This window comes from Gouania willdenowi, unplaced genomic scaffold, assembly GCF_900634775.1.
Source record: "Gouania willdenowi unplaced genomic scaffold, fGouWil2.1 scaffold_344_arrow_ctg1, whole genome shotgun sequence".
Classification (NCBI taxonomy): Eukaryota; Metazoa; Chordata; class Actinopteri; order Blenniiformes; family Gobiesocidae; genus Gouania; species Gouania willdenowi.
Window position 1 is genome coordinate 76,844 of NW_021145107.1, and position 20,744 is coordinate 97,587.

The 20,744-nt window shown below is 42.4% G+C and overlaps 1 protein-coding gene across 1 annotated transcript in view; it reads left to right on the top strand.

The window, feature by feature from the left end:
• LOC114459777 (85/88 kDa calcium-independent phospholipase A2-like) overlaps positions 1–20,744 on the top strand; it is a 52,573-nt gene that overhangs the window by 8,736 nt on the left and 23,093 nt on the right. The window contains 9 exon segments of the mRNA XM_028441918.1: positions 841–1,021; positions 1,587–1,774; positions 1,901–1,997; positions 2,316–2,498; positions 2,583–2,691; positions 13,835–13,922; positions 13,924–13,952; positions 14,273–14,360; positions 19,260–19,423. Coding sequence (XP_028297719.1) covers positions 841–1,021; positions 1,587–1,774; positions 1,901–1,997; positions 2,316–2,498; positions 2,583–2,691; positions 13,835–13,922; positions 13,924–13,952; positions 14,273–14,360; positions 19,260–19,423 — 1,127 coding nt within the window.

Genomic DNA, 20,744 nt, shown 5'->3' on the forward strand with positions numbered 1-20,744 from the left:
CCGCCCCTGAACGTACATGTTTATTTGATTGTGAATCTTTGTAGATGTAAATATTCCTCTTAGCAGCCTGTTCACTTAAATGATGTGCTACGCTTATGGAAGTTTTTAAGGGTTTGTAGAGCTAAGTAGATTTTAATTACTGTAATTATAGCAGCTTTCATTTGTTTGCCAAAAAATTAGTTTATGGTTTAACCCAGGGGTGGCCAATCCTGGTCCTCAAGGGCCACTATCCAGCATGTTTTAGATATTTCCCTCTTCCAACACACCTGATTGAAATGACCAGGATCGTTATCAGGCTTCTACAGAGCTTGATGATGAGTTCATCATTTGAATCAGGTGTGTTGGAAGAGGGAAACATCTAAAACATGCTGGATAGTGGCCCTTGAGGACCAGGATTGGGGACCCCTGGTTTAACCCATCCATCATTCATAGTCATAGCGCCACCTATTGGTAAAAGGAAATCATAGACATTATATTTGCACAGAACATTTTAGGAAAGTTTGCTATAATCCTTGAAATGGTCAGCTACGTCTCAACGCTTTCAAATTACCTGCCACACCCCAACAAGCAACACACCTCAACGTGCACCACTTCCTGCTGCTTGCAGCTTTGATTTTAATCGTAATTGAGTTGTCATTGAACATGGATAAGTGAAGACGTAATTGAACTTTAGTGATTGAGCATGTAATTTTAATTGATTTTGATTTTTAATTTGAATTGTAATTGGGAAAAATGCTGGTAATCGTAATTGAAGATGGATAATTGAAGACGTAATTGTAAATGACCCCAAACTCTGGTAGGAATCATCTCAGACTAAACAAACCCTGTTTTTTCTTTCAGTCACATCAACTCTCAGAATGAGGTGGGCCAGACTCCGCTCCACCTGGCCTGTGAGCGAGGAGACCTGGCCAGTGTTAAACAGCTGTTGGATGAAAGCCAAGCTCGTACTGACATCAGAGATTGCCACGGGGACACGCCCATGCACTGTGCCTGCAAACACGAGTCCTCTGCTTTTGTAGAGGTGAGACTCCATTGATCCCGCCCCTTTGCTCTTTCCTCCCTACATCCAGGCCTTGTGCTCACAACTTGGCACAGGGGTCAACGATTTGAATATTGTCATTTTGTGCATTTTTCAGTTTTTTTGTGTTTTTGTAGTGATTTTGTTTATTTTTGTTGTCGAAGTGTGTTTTTGTTGTCATTTTGTTTCTTTTTGCTGTTGTTTTGTGTATTTTTCAGTCATTTTGTGTATTTCACTGTATCTGAATGTTTTTGGAGTAATTTTGTGTATGTTTGTTGTAATTTTGTCTCTTTGTTTTTGTGTAATTCAGTAATTTTCTGTTTTTTGTGTTTTTGGAGTGATTTTGTGTATTTATGTTGTGATTTTGTGTCTTTTTGCTGTTGTTTTGTGTATTTTTCTGTTTTTTGAGTAATTTAGTTTTTTTGTTGTCATGTGTATTTAGAGTAATGTTTTGTATTTTATTGTCGTTTTGTCTCTTTTCGCTGTTTTTTCGTGCATTTTTCAGTCATTTTGTGCAGTTACTTTTGGGGCCAACTCTCATCCGTCTCCCTCCCCTCCCTCCATTCAGGCCTTGTGCTCCCGTCTCTGCACAGGAGTCGACGATTTGAACGACAACGGGGAGACTCCGCTTCACGTGGCCTGTCGTCTGGGCCGCGTCGAGTCTGTCAAAGCCCTGCTGGGGGGCGGAGCCAAGTGTGATGTCATTGGTGGACTAGGCTATCCCATTCATATTGGCATGAAGTACAATGAGAAGGAGTAAGTAGATCATTGAGACAGTAACGCTGAAGCTAATGGAAGCTGAAGCTAATGAAGGAAATGGATTAGGGTTTGAATCTCAGGACAGATTGGACGTGTGTGTGTGTGTGTGTGTGTGTGTGTCAGCTGTGTCGAGGAGATCCTTCGAGCAGATTCAAGCCAGCTCCAAGCTGAAGACGCTTTGTATGGAGGAACTCCTCTTCACTGGGCCAAAACAGCTGAGGTTTGTGATATCACATCTCAAAGTTATTCTGTTTCTTTTTGCTACTGTTTTGTGTATTTTTTAGCCATTTTGTGTATTTTTCTGTTTTTTTTTAAGTGTTTTTGGAGTAATTTTGTCTTTTTTTTGTCGTAATGTGTGTTTTTGCTGTAATTTTGTTGTTTGTTTGTCAATCTTTACTGTATATTTTGTTTTGTCATTTTGTGTATCTTTCTGTCTTTCTGAGTGTTTTTGGAGTATTTTTGTTTTGAGGCCCACAAACAATTAGACATGTGGCTTATATTTGTCTCACAAGTGGCCGTCTTACGCTTTTTGTGCCAGATGTGTCGCCTGCTGCTGGAACACGATTGCTCAGTAAACTACCTTAGTAAGACTGGAGAAAGCGCTCTTCACATCCTAACAAAGCGAGGCCGCTTTGAGGCTGCTATGGTGCTGCTCACTCATGGAGCTGATGCTAACCTGAAGGGCCAGGACGGGAACACCGCACTGCACTTAGCCATGAAGGTACACACTAAGAATGGACCTGGTCATTGGTCCATTGGTTCATTGGGCTGAAGGCGCTGCTTATTTTGGTCTGTTTGTCTGTAGATGGATCACATGGATCTTATTAAGGCACTGATTGTTTTTGGGGCTGATGTGGAGATTCCCAACAACCTTGGAGAAACACCTGGACTCATCGCTGCCCGAACCAGCAAAGGTATCAGTGCAAAGAAGTTAAAGAAAGCACCTGATCATTGGTTTGAAGCAGTGGTTCCCAAACCTTTCACAGTCCTGTACCCTTCATACATTAAACCTGAAGCCATGTACCTCCTACCGCTTCTTCCTTAAAAAACATGATAATGTAGTGCAGTGTAGTGGCGAGCTAGAGTCACGTGTGCAGCCAGAGCCAATCGCTCGCTATAGACCTGGAGTAGCACCAGACCTGTGTGCAGACAAACGAGTGAGAGAGAAGAAGATAGTTTAAGGCTCTTTCACAAGTTTTGAGCTTCTGTGGACTTCTTGACTTCCTTATTTGGTAATTGTTTCAGAATGTTTATTTTCATGTTAGTTTGACCATTCGCTGTTTAGACCGAAACGGGACGAGACACGGAAGTTATTGATGGCAATGGTCCGCGGCTGTGTTGAAAGTTAACGGCAAAAAAATACACATTTCTTTGTGGATACGGCATTATAAACGCTGATATGTTCACCGCGTGCTATATAACCAAATGTGCACCTTGGATGTACAGTACATGCTAAACGCACACAGTGCCGAGTTGCGACAACGGAAGAGTTTCCGGAAGTTTCACATAGTTCCCGCGGATCTCAAAACACGCCCTCACCGTATCTAAGGTATTTATAGTAAAAATATACTAAATGAGTAAAATAAAACAAAAAACTAAACATTATTGATACAAAAAGTACAGAAAACAGAAATGCACAAAAATATACAAAAAGGCTCCAAAAACACACGACTCCAAAAAACATACATTACAGAAAAATACACCAAAACGACAACGAAAAGATGAAAATGACTCAAAATACACAAAACTAAATATTTATACAAAATGACAACAGAAATGCACAAAACTTAGCGCCGTGAGCCTCTCATGCCGAGTTAGCGCCGCTAGGTTGTCCATATTATTGGAGGTAGATCTAATATTCCACATGATGATGGACGGGAGGACAGGCTGATATTTTCTCCTAGTTGCTTGGCACTTTGCCCTGTTGCTTGCCACATTCCCGCCATTTCCTCCTCAGTTCACAAGGGATGTCAGGTATCACTGCATAGGCTCAGGCTGGCATAGCATAGCACGCAGTGCTATTAGCTGATGGTGTACACAATGGGCCGCGGCTCCAAGCATTGACTCCCGTAATATAGCAGACACAAGCAGCAGAAAAATTAGTGCAGTTTTGCATTTACGTATATGGCAATAAAGTATAATGTATATTCTATATTAAACAGGAGTGTTCGTGTTAGCTGTAAGATAGTTTGAGAGGGAGGAGCTCATATTCTAGGAGGCGTGTATTATGTCCATGGGAGGAGGAGAGAGGATTGTCAGGAGGAGGAGTTTCCGGCAGGTGACGTCACACGCCGGGCAAGATCTAACTCGTGTGTTTGGATCTGACTTTTTACAAAATGTGGAATAACAAGGGAGGGAGGATACATAACTATTCTCAACTTTGGCCCTCTTATTGAGGGATGTATAGCACTGTAGCAAAGCCATTAGAAAGTGATTCTTTTATCATACCTCCCATTTTAATTCAAGAATCTTCACTGTTGAATCATCTTCGTCATACCGTACAGTGCTTTGTCCTGCTGACTGTCCATCTTCACCTGACTTCGTTCTAAGTCTTTCTGTAGAGCAGGAATGCTGAGGCAGGACTGCTGTTCTTTACTTAAACATGGCGAGTGATGGTAGAATGCTGATAATTGGTGCATTTGTTTGACTTGTGCATAGATGTGCCTGTTTTGCTATAATTCAGGCGAATATTTGGTTCCCGAATATATTCGGCCGAATTTTACAAAAAAAGCCATATTCGGCCTTTAGTGGAGTGAGTTAAAAATAAAGGCTGAATAGTAGCGTGTGAATCAATCAAACATCGTGCCGTCATTTTTAGTCAGAAAAGTGTGCGCATTGCTGCAGAACCAGAACAGCAAGAGCAGCAGCCGCAGCTCCTGCTTTCCGCACACAACACAGCCAGACTCTCTCCTTACCGCTCTCCGTTGTCCATCACCACGTAAAAGTTGGAAACCATTCAATACTACAACCAAGTCTGTTGTTAGCGCTGTGAGCCATCCCCATCGTTCCCTCCTCAGTTCACAAGCTATGTCAGGTTTCTCTTCATAGGCAAGTGTAGCATTATCACGGAGTGTTAACAGCTGATGTGTGTGAACAATAGCCGTGGCTCCAAGCAATGACTCCCAACATGATCGGCAGCAGAAGAAGTAGTGCAGTTTGGGCATCCAGTAGTGCAGTTTGCGTTTACATATATGGCAATAAAGTATAATATATATTTCATAATATACCACAGTGTTTGTTTTAGCTGTTAGATAGTTGGAGAGGGAGGAGCTTACATTCTAGGAGGTGTGTTAGGTGACGTCACCTGCCAACGTGGGCAAAATCCAACTTGCCCGTTTGGAGCTGACTTTTAACAAAATGTGGAATAACAAGGGAGGGAGGAAACAGAACTAAAAGTGATGTATATCACTGTAGCAGAACCATTAGAAAGTGATTTTTTTTCATCATAATTTCTAATTTTTCTGCTTACTCGAGAAAAAACGGGATCTCGTGGGAAGCGGGATGAATGCGCAGACGCCATCTGAGCATTCAAAGTACTTTTCATTTCCACACAACAATCACCAGAATATGTTTTATTTATTTTATTACAGCATGTCGCCTAGACATTAAAGCATCGTCGACATGAGTAAACACAGCATAGAGCAGTGGAAACGGGATTTTTACTTACTAAGAAGTTTGTATCTTTAACTGTTGAAATGAAATTTGCGTTAACTGGCTAGCTGTTGTTGTAGCGGCTACTCTAGCATGTACTCAAGGGGATTCTGTCTGTGCTGAGTTAATGCGTAAAGGGGTCTGCTGACAGCTAGATTTATTTGCTAGTTACTGTGATTTTAAACCAGTTGTTGTTCCACAATGTGTCGTTTTTCATGGGAAAAATGAGGTGGGTCCCAGATTTACTGCGTCCTTTCAGATTTTATGCGTCAGGGACGCAGGACGCATATAGGAGTTTGAGGATATAGTGTAGGTGGTCAATATCTAAACCATAAGGTCCAGGGCATGATTAAGATGAGTTGGTTTGTTTACATTTTGTGTAAAGCCGACTGAATCTAATAGTGAGGTAAATAATTTATTTAGGCTGTTGTCTTCATCATCGACATGAATGTTAAAGTCATCTACATGGTAGCTTTATCAGTGCTCAGCACCAGATCAGTGAGAAAGTCAGAGAATTCAGAGAGAAACTCTGAATATGGACCAAGAGGACAGTAAATTAACCAGTAAATGGATTTTTCTATCTTGTTTTTGGGATTACAAATTTCAAGTGAGAGGCTTTCGAATGAATTTTGGTCAAGTTTTGTTTTTGGGGTAACTGATAAGCTTGAGTGAAAAACTGCACCACTCCTCTCCGACGACTCTCACGGGGAATATGGTGATAACCATAATTGGGAGGGTTGCTTCATTAAGAGCAATACAATCTTCATTTTTGTACCAAGTCTCTATGAGGCATAATACACCTAATTAATGGTTCGTTATAAGATCACTCACTAGAGGGATTTAGACGAAAGCGATCTGATATTTATAGTCCACATTAAATGTGGACTATTATTTGTGTATGTGGTTACCTTTTTTTAAAGAATTTAAGAACAACAGAATCAGAATCTGTTGTCGAAGTAAAAGTTAAACTTTTTTGAAAAAATTAATTTGACAGATTAACATACCACTTGTTTTTGATATTGGTTCTTTAATTACAGTTAGTTACCTGTTCTTGCAAGTTTAAAAATGTGTTAGTGGAACTCAGTTAGCTGAGAAGTGAAAGAAAACAAGTTTGCATGGAAAGGATAATAATAAATTAGTGACCGAGTATCAGCTTGTTTGCATGCTTGAGTAATGCATGTGAAATCTGTTCTCTTTCATAACATTAGTTCAGATGTCTCACTGTGGGATATATGCCTCCGCGTCATATCTCAGAAGCCCAATCTCATTATGCCAATCCTGATTGGCTGGTGAAATGTATTCATCCGCCGCAGGTAGTCCCTCCTACTACAAGTAGAGGGGGAGGAGAACACAGTGCCATTCAAAAACCTCTTCTCACTAAGAGCTATCTCGCATCGCAGCTGCTAACCGTCCACAGGTGGACTCTTTTCTGGATTCCGTCGCTGGACGCTGCTGTTGAAGCTTTTTCTCTGCTCTCGACCACACCAGGTCGACCAGTGTTTTCCTTGCTCTCCACGCTCGGTTTAACACTGTTTCAACGCCCTGCCGTCGAGGGCCGACCGCTGAAACACCAGTTTTCGGCTCGACGCCACACCATGGCTGTCGAGCACCGGACGCAACACACCAGTTAGTAACTTGGTTACTTCTTCCTCGTTGCACACTAACACAGAGAAGGAGATGGTGGACAAGGCCCTGCACACCACGGGGTCTGGAGGCTTGAAGGCTCGCCTTCAAGCCTTCAAGCCTGGTGTGCTCTTGCTCGAGACGCACACCAGGTCTGCTCAGGGAGCCTCGGGCTGGAACACTCCCAGCAGGCCCTGAACGCCCCTGGTTCCTGCCGCCACTTGCGCCGTCTTCACAGTGAAGAGCCTCCGTATTCGGCTGGTACACCAAGTCAGCTTGTCGGAGAAGGGACCCTATCTTCCCCCTCACGGCACCAAGGCCGTCGCGGCTGAGATGGAGCCTGAGGTGGTTCATGGGGTTCCCAGTCCAAGCTTGCCTTTGTTCCTCCACCCGGGGAGGACATTCTGGACTTGGACTGTGGGGACGACAATGACGTCACCCCTGATCAGGCTGCAAAGCCCGTCGCCTCCATGGAGTGAGCTGAGGGAAGCATACAGCTTCTCCTCGGCTTGGACATGCTGATGTGTGCAGACGTGCCGCTGCCCGATTGGCCATCCCTTGGCCTGTCATCATGACCAAGACGACCCTGTCTTCCCGTAGTAGCTGCTCCAGTGAAATCACTGGTAGCAGCACACCTGCTTCCACAAACGTCTGCCCACCAAGTCTGACAACTTACAGTCATCCCTGACGGAGAGCTTCTACAAGGCTGCAGCGCTCTCGGCCAGAGCACTCAACGTGTTGTTGCTGCTCTGGCATACCAGATGGAGCTCTGCAACAACCTTGCGTTGCGGACCCAGCCAGGAGGGAGGAGATGTCGGTAGTCACGGACCTGTGCCTCTGTGTCCAGTGTTGTGCGGGTCCAGCCCTCTGGAGAGCGATGGGGACCATAATCCTCCACAGGCTTGACCTGACAAACCTTTCAGAGAACAAGAGCGGTGACATCCTGCACATGCCCGTCATTCAAGAGGGGATCTTCTGCTCCGCGCTGGTCTCTATGCAGAGGCGCTGCAAGGCCAAGAAGGATGACTAGGCTCTCTGCCTCTGCCTACCCAGGAAGTCCACAATCTGTCTCCACCTGCTCGCCGCAAGGCGTTCCAAGGTCCTCAGCATGTGCTGTTTAAAGGGGACATATGAAAAATCCACTTTCGCAGTTACACAAATGAGGTAACTTGAGTGTCCAACTTCACACAAAATATGAAATAAATCCATCCGGTCGTTTATTTGTGGCCTGTGTAAGTCTTACAACACAGAGAAAAATGCTCCGTTTCAAATTTTACACATTTGTGACGTCACAAATGCTGGTAACTCCACCCATGGACTCGACCTTTAACCTGATGAAAACTTTTGCGAAAGTCCGCCATTGTTTGTCTCGCTAGCAAAAGAGTGATGGCTACCTATAAAACTAAATACACAATTTGCCTGCTGTCAGTGCCGCTCCTCCACGGTGAACATACACTGTAGCGTAAACACTATTTGTTCATGCAGAGGTGTACTCCGCTCTTGTGGTTTGGCGCATTGGCAAACCTGTTATAAGTTTGTGATTTTTTTTTTTTTAAAAGAAAGGCTACTGGAATATCTAAAAAATGTCAGAGTATTCAATAAACATTTACTTTCTTTAAAAAACATATCTAAAAATGTATTCTAGGCTATTTATGCACTCTTAAAAAAAATAGGGAAAAACTTAACAACCGTATTCGATATTTGGTATTCGGCCAATCATTGATATTTTTTTTTGGCTTCGCCACAAATTTTCATTTCAGTGCATCCCTAATGCCTATGGGGTAGAGGCAGTGCACGAGGGCAGTTTGTAAGAGATCACTGTGATGTGAGCCTCCAGCGCTCCCACATTAATTACTCTCAGAGGCATTTCCTTCCGTTCCTCACGGGCCACCATGTCCTGGTGAGGACAAACATTATGACCGCAGTAGCGTACATCAACCATCGGGGCGAATTGTGCTCCTTTCAGTTGCACCTGCTGGCATGCAGGCTGATCCTGTGGAGTTGTAGTCGCCTCCTTTCGCTGAGAGCGACACACATCCCATGAGCCCTGAATGCAGGCACAGACCTGCTGTCCAGGGGGCGCCAATTTACGGGGAGTGGATGCTACATCCGGAGGTTGTGGAACAGATCTGGGCCCTTTATGAGGCAGCCGGCCATACTCTGATCCTGGCAGCTCTGCATTGGCCTGCCATGCCCTGTGGAGGTTTACCGGCTGCTGTGCGCTCATCCCTGTCAACTCCCACTGCGAAGAGACCTGCTGTTACAGGTGGAGGCTCAGTCTTCCATCCTCACCCAGAGGGCTTAGCGCTATGGGCTTGGGCCCTGAGTGGCGCAATCTGTCAGCCGCGGGGACTCTCACAGCGTGTGATTTCCATCATACAGAGCACTCAGGCTGTCTCCACTAGGTCTCTGTATGACTGTAAGTGGAGGGTGTTTGAAGGCTGGGTCACCAGATGGGACACCACCCCCTTTCAGTGTGGTAATAGGAGCCATTAGCTCTCCCATCCTTGAGGTGCCATCCGAGTCCTGAGTTATACTGGTGTCTACAGTTATATTGCATAGACACAGAGCAGTATGTGTCGTAGAAGAAATAATGTTATGAGCTGTTCCTGTTCACATTAAATGGTGGAGTTTGCCAACGAAGAATCATCTCAGATGTTTTTTATTGAAAACATTGACACTGTGGGAGTGATTTTATCATTTCTGCAGGAGCTGATTGACAAACAGAAGGCCAAGGCCCTGTGGGCTTTGGGGATAAAACTGCGTGTCAGTATCCCGCTGATCATTCTTTTATAAAAAGGAGCACGCAGGCTCCTCCCTGTGTCGAGGCCACTGGTGCCTTCGTGGGATTTGGCTGTGGTTCTGGAGGGACCTTAAACAGCCTCCTTTTGAGCCAATGGGATGTGCAAACTTGAAGTTTGTGTCCCTGAAGGCAGTGTTGTTACTGGCTTTGGCGTCAGCTCTTCGTCCCGTTACTAAGCAACGTCTGTCACACTGGGTGGTCAAAGCATTGCTTTGGCTTATACGAGTCAGGGTCTGCAGCCGCCTGTTGGCTTGCGTGCATATTCGACTCGGGTATTAGCCACATCCTGGGCCTTGTTCAGGGGAGTGTCTGTTGAGGATATTTGTGCTGCGGCGAGTTGGTCCTCGTCCCTCACTTTGGTCCTGTTTTACCTGCTGGATCTTTCCGCTCTGTGCATGGCATGGGCGGTTCTCCTGTCTTGATCGAAACAGTGCTTGCCCTGCGGGCTGGTGTAACGCAATGTGGGAGCTACCATGTCCCATAGTGAGACATCTAAACAAATGTTATGAAAGAGAACTATAGATTATTTGCATAACCCTGGTTTTCTGAGTAATTTGAATGAGATGTCTCACCAGACAACCTTTTTTGCTGGGTGAGTGAGAAGAGGTTTGCTTGTTTGAATGACGTAGTATCATCAGCCCACTCCACTTATAGTAGGAGGGACTACCTGCGGCAAATTAATACTTTTCACCAGCCAATCAGAATTGGCATAATGAGATTGGTCTTCAGCGATATGACGCAGAGTCGTATATCCCATAGTAAGACATCTTACTCATATTACTTAGAGAACCTGGGTTATGCAAATAACCTATAGTTTTCTCTTCTGAAACTAATATTTTATTCAGTCAACATTAGAAGAAAGTATAGCTGAATGTTTCCCTCTGTTCTGTGAAACCTGGCTACACCGTGAATAATTAAACCACAAAAATCAAATTTTTTAAACTGTAGCTGTATTTCAAAACAATGGCCATGTTGATATTGTAGTTTCCACAGAAACACCAAAAACGACGGGTATCGGATCAAGGTCATATCAAGGGAACACAAACTAAGAAGAACAAAAATGCATCAAATGAATCACGGTCATTCTTTTGCAAAGAAACACAAGAATTCACAGAAAAGAATGAAGAGAAAACTTAAAGGGATCCTCCACTGTTTTTACAAATTTGGCCAAAAATGTTTGCACTGTTCCTACTGAAACAAAACACATTATTATACAGCAAACTGTTGAAGACAAACAAAACCCTGGGGATAGAAAGGTTTGTGTGTCTTCAACATTCTGTGAATACTCACTAACTTCAGCCAAGCACTGTTTAAGGTAGAGTAAGAGAGTGGGGACCCCCACTCTAGCTGAAGGTGGTTGAACACAGACATGAACATTGAAGAACAGTCATGTGGAGACAGGACCATCTATAAGAGGGAATAAAGGGGAGAGATTTTTGGGACCAATTCATAAAGGCAGTAAAATGATGGTCCATTGTTCTATGAATCTGTTATAACCACATTTATTTATTTAGCTGAATAATATTACTACACTGGCTCACCTGGGGGTACAGAGTCTTCTCTGCAGCCCCCCCCCCCCATTCTGGAATTCAGTACCGCAAGATATAAAAAATACTACCACTCTGGACTTCAAATTACACCTCAAAACTCATCTAAACTTTAATTTTTACATGTACTCTTTTCTTTTTATTCGTACTTTCATTGTAAATGTGTGTCTTTGAGTTTTTCAAAAAGTGCTATATAAAGTAAAGACATTATTATATTATTATAATAACCACTGTTATCCAGGAAGTTTAGTACCTATTTAAAATATGGAAAGTTTAGTGTAGTTACAGAAAAAGGGTAAACATAAGCAAAAATGAACTCAAGTTGTTCAGAAAATACTCATAGTTTCTTGAAAGCATCTAGAGACCTCCTCCCAGTGTCTTGTGATCCCAAATAGGATCCTGACCCCTAGGTTGAAAATCCCATCTTTAGGAGAGCTCTTCTTCTCTGCTTCATTGTTTACTACCAAACCACAGAATTGGAACTGTCGCCCCCTGCAGTCAGAGATCATTTTTGGTCACAACTGTTTTTACCCCCCTTTCGGTAAACAAAAGAGGTTTAAATCTGCAACTTTAACTTTTCCTGATTATTTTGAGCAGCCAAAAGCACAACAAGTTGTAATTTTGACTGAAAAAGCTGCTAAATGATTTTTTTGTTCTTTTTCGACGTTAAATTTAAGAGTGGATGTTGCTCTTTACCTTTTTTGCATGACAGTTTCGGCAATGTCTCTCGCCTTCCTTGGAAGCATCTCACTGACAGCGCGTGACGTGTCAGCCAGCAGATCTTAACAGCCGGCACGTGCGGCACACCCAGCAAACGTTGGATAAAGGAGGCCTTAGAAATCAGGAAGCATGCGAAGAAGGCCATGAACAGAGACTAGGGGGGCTATATGCTCTCACACGCCTGGTACACCCAGAAAAATTAGTTGGCGGGGGTCGAGGCCCCGCACGGCAGGGCGGTCGGATCCGTTAGGCCCGCCAGGACATGCCGGGTTTGGTGGGCGTGACAGACCGGTGGATCTGACAGCTCTGCTGGGTGTGCCGCACGTGTCAACTGTTAAAGGGCTCATGTTAAGCTAAATATACTTTTCTGTGCTTTAAACATCATCAAAGTGCTATTTGGGCTTCATACACATGCACTGAGCTGGAGAAGCCGCGCCTTCCAGGAAGCTCTCTGCCGTGATTGACATGTTAACAGACACGCCCACAAAAGGTGAGCATGTCAGCGTCCTTCACGCAGTGCTATGTAGTATTTTCTACAGTCTATGTATGTACTGGTGAACGCCCCGCCCCCACGCTCTGTATTGTGTTTATAAAGCAGAATGAACTCGGCTACGGAGTGGGTGGAAGGAGGGCGGGCTGTTCTGTTGCCCTACATCACCATGCGGGGAGGGGAAGTCAGTATCCCATCTATAGACACGCCAACTGATGAAATTGCGTAGGCCGCAAATCAGCCTTTTTGTAGAGTTTGCTCAGAAAGTGACTTTTCAGAGGCTAAATCTCTGTAAAAAAGGCGGAGTTTGGGAAAACAAACTTCAAATACTATGTTCTAAGATCTGCTGGCTGACACGTCACAGACTGTCAGTGAGACACTTCTGAGGAAGGCGAGAGACATTTCCAAAACTGTCAAGCAAAAAAGGTAAAGAGCAAAAATTTAATGTCTGAAAAAAAGAACCAAAAAACGTCTATAGTAATAAGAAGACATGGTGAAAGTTTTTGAGCGATCTAAAAATCAGGCTGAATATTTCACTCCAGTAGAAAATGATGGAATGTTCAGGCAGTGGGGTCGTGTGACATCATCAATCATGTGATTTCAAGATGGAGGAACACAGGCTCTAAAACTATAAAGTAGTCCCATTTTTAGAAGTTAATAAATTAACGTGGTGCATAATAATGTGTTTAGTTATACATACAGTAGATCTACTAATAAGTATATTTCAAAGATTTTAAGCCACATTTGTACAAAAAAAAAGTAGAGGATCCCTTAAAAAAAATGTTCTTGCGCCGACTGTGCATTCTTTTTTGTGCCTCCATATTTCACAGTAGCTATTGTGATCAACATTTCCAAAGTGCAAGTCACATTACTTTTTTTCAACAAACCGTTTGTTGATGGTGGAGATTAGAAAGAAACTTTTGAGCAGTAATCTCTACCTTGGACATTCGTTTCTGAGTAAATCCCTTTCAGAGGATTTATGAGAACAACTTGGATGAAATACAGATACAGTTTTAAAATTATGATTAAGCAGCTTTAAGGCCATTTGATATTGTCATTTTGTTCTCCCTCAGCAAAACAAGTCATAATGCACATGAAAACAAAGTAAATAAGTTTCTATTTACTGGTGAAAAAGCATGAACAGTTTGTTTTGTTACTCACTCATCCTGTGCCCGTGCTGTTCACGTTGTCTGTGCACGACTAACCTGGTGTTTGCATTGAAGGCCCTAACAGAGAGATTCTCCTGGACATGCTCTTTAGTGTAGGAGTGCAACGCTTCCTGCCAGCCTCCCCTGGAAGCCCTCCTCCAATGTCCCTCCACGACCAAACCTCAAGGCATAGGTAACATGATTGTTTCCCACCATGGGTCATGTTCATTCATGTCCTGAGGTTTTAACTTGATTTTTCTATCATTATAACCATTTTACACATGGTCACAATCCAAATGAACATGAACGTTATGAGTTTCATCAGCTCATAAATGGTTTCCTGTAGTTTTTGATAAAGTGCTGTGAGATCAATGTTGATTAGAGGTAACATTATTAAGCTGTATCTGTTCATCTCATACTGAGAAACATTCAAACCTGAGTAAAGAGCTTTGGTTTTACTGCAGATGTCGTTTGGCTTTTAGAAACGTGTCGATCATGGCTCCTGATTTTCAGGTTTTGAGGCTCTCACGCATGTGGAGGCTCCTGGTGCTAGTGCTGGTACCACGGGACCTGGACGTTTTCAAGTGGACGGCCAGACAAAGTAAGTGTGGGTTTGTTTTATTTCTGTTTCTGTTGACAAATGAGTTCTGCTGCAAAGCTCAGAAGAATAACCCTGAAAGCAGGGATGCACGGTATTGGATTTTTGGCCAATAACATGATACGCTATTATTTTACAACTTGTTTGTTCGATAACTGACATTGATATTTTCCATCACACCTATTTACAAAGATCATCTAGTTTCTGTGGTGGAATCAACAAACAGACCTTTTCTGCAGACTCTTCATCACATTAGTGAACGCAGACATAAGACGAAGCTGAAAATGATGGAACATCTCTGATCATTCAATAAAAATACTTACGTCATTAAATAAAACATGTCATATTTATTAATGACTATTGTTTTTAAACCAAACAACAAAAATACTTAAAACAGTTCCTAACTACTGACATTTTTAAAGTGTTTACAGGGTCACAATCCAAATGAACATGAACGTTATGAGTTTCATCAGCTCATAAATGGTTTCCTGTAGTATTTGAGTGGAAAAAAATGACATTTTACAACATCCAAACATTCTGTCAGAACTATTTTTGTTGCTCAAGGAACATGTGACCATGAGAAGACAGAAACCTTAATTTTCTGAGAAAATAGTGGTTTTTGCCTTTTAAAAATAAGACTACTTTACAGTTTTACAGCCTGTGTTCCTCCATCTTTAAATCATGTGATTGATGATGTCACACGGCCCCACTGCTTGTAAACTTCAATTCAGCTATTGGATTGAAGGTCTGGACCTGCTTAGCTTCCGAGATCTAACGGGATCGGGCAATGACAGGCTGGTAAGGCCAATAGCGTCATAGTGACGTCGCTTTTTGATCCTTCGATGTAGACTTATCCTATCATTGTGAAGCAGAATTCACCAAGTGTTGGATTGTTCACCCACGAACATGGAACGTGAGCTGGGATTAGACCGTCGTGAGGCAGGTTAGTTTTACCCGACTGATCATGTGTTATTGCCATATCAGAATCAGAATCAGAATCAGAATCAGCTTTATTGACCAGGTACAGTTTAGAACAATACGAGGAATTTGACTAGGTTGTTGCAGTGAAAGGAGACACATCAACACACCGGAGCAGCCATTTGCGGCGCCCACATATTTAGGTGAAAAAGGGATCAATAACAGGAGGAGAGGAGGGGTGAGGGGAAAAAAACTGCCAGTTTGAAACTGATTCCCTAAACAGAGGAAAGCAGTGTGAAACCAGGAAAAAAACCGCCTCTGCAAACATAAATGTAAGCATGACACAGTCAAACAACTCGAGACAAGGCATGTAGGAAGGGTTGGGTGGGAGGTTGGCTGGGGGAGGGGGTCAGGTGGGAAGAACAGCAGGAGTCCAGCCGTTTGGGGACATGGGCGTGCTGCCAGTCGGCGCTGCAACCACGCCTCCATGCAGCTGCGGTTGGGAGGTGGGAAAGATGGCCGACGAGGCATTTGAAGTTGAAGACCTGTAGCTGCGTTACTGACAACCAGATGACGTGCGGAAAAGTTCAGCATCAACAGTTCCAGGAGGAATGTAGGGAAGGAGCGGGGGGAGGGAGTGGGGGTAAGAGCCGCCGTCTGCAGAAACTTCCTGGTGATAAGAGTTGAGACAACCTTGGCTTTAGCCTTGGCTGGCTGGGGAGCCGAAAGGGAGATAAGCAATGTGATTTGATACAGGCTATGTTAATTTCCAATAGCCTTCTGTCCTGGGTCTCTCTGCTGTAATCCAATGAGTGGCCTAGTTTCCACTTCCAAGCCTGGTCTCCAACTTCTCCCAGTTGTTATCCATAACGCGTAGACGATCCAAAAGCAGCTCTTGCTTGCTTTTGATATCGATCAACACATGAGTCTGAGTGTTCAGAGCCCTGCTACATCCTTCAGAAATCACTGGCAGCTTTTCCAAAACAGTCACCAGCGTAGTACGGACTTTTCGATAGATTAGGAAGCCACCAGCTCCGATCAGCAGCATGCCTACTATCATTATTCCAATCATGTAGATGTCCTCCACGTCTTCCACGGAAAGGATGGACAGACACACAACTTGCCACTTGTTCCAAGGGTCAAGTGTGTATCCAGCCGCAAACGTCCCGCTTGGACATGCGGGGTCACCACCCCTGGTTCTTTGCGTCGAAAAAATCTGATCGATAGCACTGAGAGACCAACTAATTAATTCCATTATTCCGGTTTTGGATGAGTTGCAGAGAGAGGCTCTTGTTAGTTTCACAAGACCTGACAAAGCAGCAGCTGGGGGAGAGATAAGACGGAAGGGAGGGAGAAACAGAGAGTGCGACTGACCTTGTCGAGAGAAGCAAGAAGAAGCAATCGAGAGAAGCAAGAAGAAGCAATATTAATCCTATCCTATACTATTGCAACAACACATCATCAGTATGTCTAAACCCATCTCACGTTTTATTCAGCTATTGGAGTGAAGCATTCAGTCTGATTTTTAGATCATTTAGCAACTTTTTTAGAACATTTAGCAGGTTTTTAAATCATTTAGCAGGTTTTTTACTCAAAATGAAAACTTGTGCCGCTTTTGGTGCTCTAAAAAAGATGTCGATGTAACCCTCTTTTGTTTACCGAAAGAGGATATAAACAATTCAAAAAATCTGTGATCGCACGGGACGAGAAAAACAAACGAGAAAAGCACCCCTAAGGGACCTTACACTTCCTTAAACAATGCACTGATACATTCTGGTGGCTGAAGTTAGAGAGTAAATCACAGACCGTTGAAGACACACAAACCCTGAGGATGGTGGTAGTTCTTCAACAGCTGGCTAAATGACCTAAAAAGCTGCTAATTGAACTAAAAACCTGCCAACTTTGGTTGTTTAGTCGACTAATTGACCGATGCCGTCGTGGTCGACCAAGATTTTTGTTGGCCGACCAGCAACGGTATCAGGTTCAATACCAAAAAATGCAATGCAATACACTTCTATGTCCAGCAACAGCTGTGTGAGTGAGTGCTGGCTGCAAAAAAAAAAGTGTTGCGCTGTCACTGACTGCTCTGATCGGAGCAGAGAGGGAACAAATTAGGACAGGCTTGAAGCACAAGCATCCATGTTGAATCAATCCTTTTTCTGCACAAGAACATGGATTATCCTTATATTTGATACGTAGATTATGTAAATTCATCCACTGCTGTCTCTGGTGCCACAGCACCCACTGCGCACCTGTCTTTGACGTGTGTTTGTTTCCCCCATGCGCTGATCTGATGTTGACATCAACAATTATTATAAATAAAAGCAGGTTTACCACTAAAACAAAGTCATTTGTATGAGGAAAAAATAGGTTTTAATTGTCGGTTCCAGGTCGGGCACGTATATAAATACCTAATGTCTGTCGGACCTCGAGGTTTCAGTTTTGCTTTGTCCGGTTCTGGTCAAAACTTGAATAAGGTTCATATCATAAATGGTCCGTGTTTAAAAGCAAATCAGCACCACAAAAAGCCAAAACAAAATATTTATCGTCCTCCTCTGCAGCTGCTCATTCATTTTCCTTATTTTTCGGTCGATTAATCTCTACGTGTGCCAAAGGCTTGGTCGACCAACCATTTTCTTGGTTGACTACAGCCCTAAAAAGCTGCTAAATGACCTTAAAAGCTGCTAAATGACCTATATAGCTACTAACGGATCTAAAAAGCTGCTAAATGATCTAAAAAGATACTGAATGATTTAAAAATGCTGCTAAATGATATAAAAAGCTTCTAAATAACCTAAAAAGCTGCTAAATGATCTAAAAAGATACTGAATGATTTAAAAATGCTGCTAGATGATATAAAAAGCTTCTAAATAACCTAAAAAGCTGCTAAATGATCTAAAAATGCTGCTAAATATTCTAAAAAGCTGCTAAATTGTCGAAAAAGCTACTAAATGATATAAAATTCAGGCTGAATGTTTCACTCCAATAGAAAACAATGGGATGTTTACAGGCAGTGGGGCCGTGTGACATCATCAATCACATGATTTCAATATGGTGGAACACAGGCTCTAAAACTGTTAAGTTGTCCCATTTTTTTAAAAGGCAACTAAATAAATATTATGCAAAACAATGTGTTTTGTTAGGCATAGATCTACTAATAAGGACATTTCAAAGATTTTAGACCAAACTTGTAAAAACAGTGGAGAATCCTTTTAACAGCTGACCCCTGTCACAAATGACACTGTTGCTGTTTTACAAATGAACCAAGGCAAAGTTCTGAATGTTGGCACAGTGGGAAGCATCCATCTTTGTGAACAGGTTCTGCCATAGTGATGTACTGATAAAAGCCACAGACCAGTTCTGAGTAATGTCTTCAGACTTGTCCAACTTGTTTCAACAATAGAAACCCACACGATTCCCTGGAAAAGCATTTTCTACAGCGACAAATCAGAATAGCTGCTTGAGTATCTATGTGTTGCACTTCAACAAGTAGCTGATCGACCGAAACAACAACAGAAGTGTGTGAATAGTTGATGAATGAATGCTGGTATGTTATTCAGCTGTGGAAGTTCCTACGCCCCGAACAAGGCTGAGCAGGGATTCCCCCTAAAACAAGCTGATTTTAAACACTTCCTGTTTTAAAACTTCTTATATTGTTATTTAAAGCATGAGTGAATTCTTCATAACTTCAACCAGAAGTTTTAGCAGAAAAATAAAGAAAACCATTATATTCTCAGTCAGTTTCTGTCGTGTCGACTTGGTCCTGGGTTTGACATGGCTTTTTTTGTTGATGACATTTGGTATTCTTATATGCTACCTGTCAGATCACCAGCTGAAGTGTCTGTAATTTGACACCAGCCTTATTGGCTTTTTTCTATATGACAATGGCTACCGAGTATATTACAGCCTGTATTAGCTCATGGTAGAGACAACTAGTGTCAGTCTGCTTATAGCTGTTTTTTTTTGTCTCTTCCTGTCCTAAAGGATGGACAGACTTCTGTGTCTCGACGGGGGAGGTATCAAAGGCCTCGTGCTGATCCAGATGTTAATTGCCCTGGAGAAAGAAGCAGGTCGGCCCACTCGAGAACTCTTCGACTGGGTAGCCGGCACCAGCACCGGGGGCATCCTGGCTCTTGCTATCATCCACGGTTAGTTTATTTATTGTTAGTTCTACACCTTTTCCTCTTCTTTTATTTAAAGGGTTTTTACAAATGTGGCCTAAAACCTAGAGATCTGTGTCAAAATGGGACTACTTTACCGTTTCAGGGTCTGTGTTCCACCATTTTAAAATGACTCTGCGGTTTGGTAGTAGACAATGAAGCGGAGAAGAAGAGCTCTTCTAAGGGACCTTTACTCTCCCTTAAACTTGGAGTGTGACAATATCTTCATACAATGATATATTGCAATGTTTCGTCTAGCGATACGTTATCTATTCACTGGCATCAAACATCAATGTTTATTTATTTATTTTTTATCCTTCCTATAACACATATTAAGTATAGGGCCCTATAAAATCCACGATAATGGAATCACGGACTAAATCAAATGGACAGAATCGGCATGAAATGCGTCAGTGTGAGAAGAAAGGAACATTTTTTATGGGGAATACGTGTTTCTGGGGAGCGCTTATTAGGCGCACCGCCCTCCTCCTCCCGTCTTGGCTGCATTAAACAGCTCCTAAACCTCCTGAAACCCAATTTAAACTGCCAAAAAACTACACAATACATCACTGACTCCTGTTAACACTTAGACCAGCTGTTGAGAATACAAGCTCAGAAGGAACTGACGTGCCTGGTATGGCCTAGTGGTGAGTATTTTCAAGGATGTTGCAATACTATACGTATCACGATACGATATATCACGATATATGTTGATATTCTACCCAGTTAATATCAAAATTAATCGTTGAGATGAAAAATCATGTTGCTGTATATGTTCATCAGAAGATATTGATCATTCAGACAAAGTGAGTCAAAACTATTTGCTTCAAAACATCCTATTTATTATTTATTAATAGTGTTTTTGCAAATTTTCACTGAAAAAAGGAAAATACCGTGTTACACATTGCCATCATAAAATAAAGTGGAACAAGTTTCTTTTCACTGAAACTACTGTGTAGAAGTCTCAAAGTTATCATGGCAACATAATGACGGCATTGTAACAGCTGTAAGTGAGAACATTAAGGATTAATCACCCTGAGTTACTGATAATGCACAAAATAAGCACTGATCTGAACAGATTATATGAAAATAAAATTCCTGTACATACATAAATATTGCAGGTATTACACACTGCCATCATAAAATCAAGTTCATCAAATAACCATTGCAACACAGAAAGAATTGTAACCACCACTGAAACATTGCACAAATACACAAAAATATTGATTCAATATCAAAAAAGAAATTAAATTAAATTTAAAAAAAATTGTTTTTTTAAATAGAAATTTTTTTATTTAAAATCAGCACC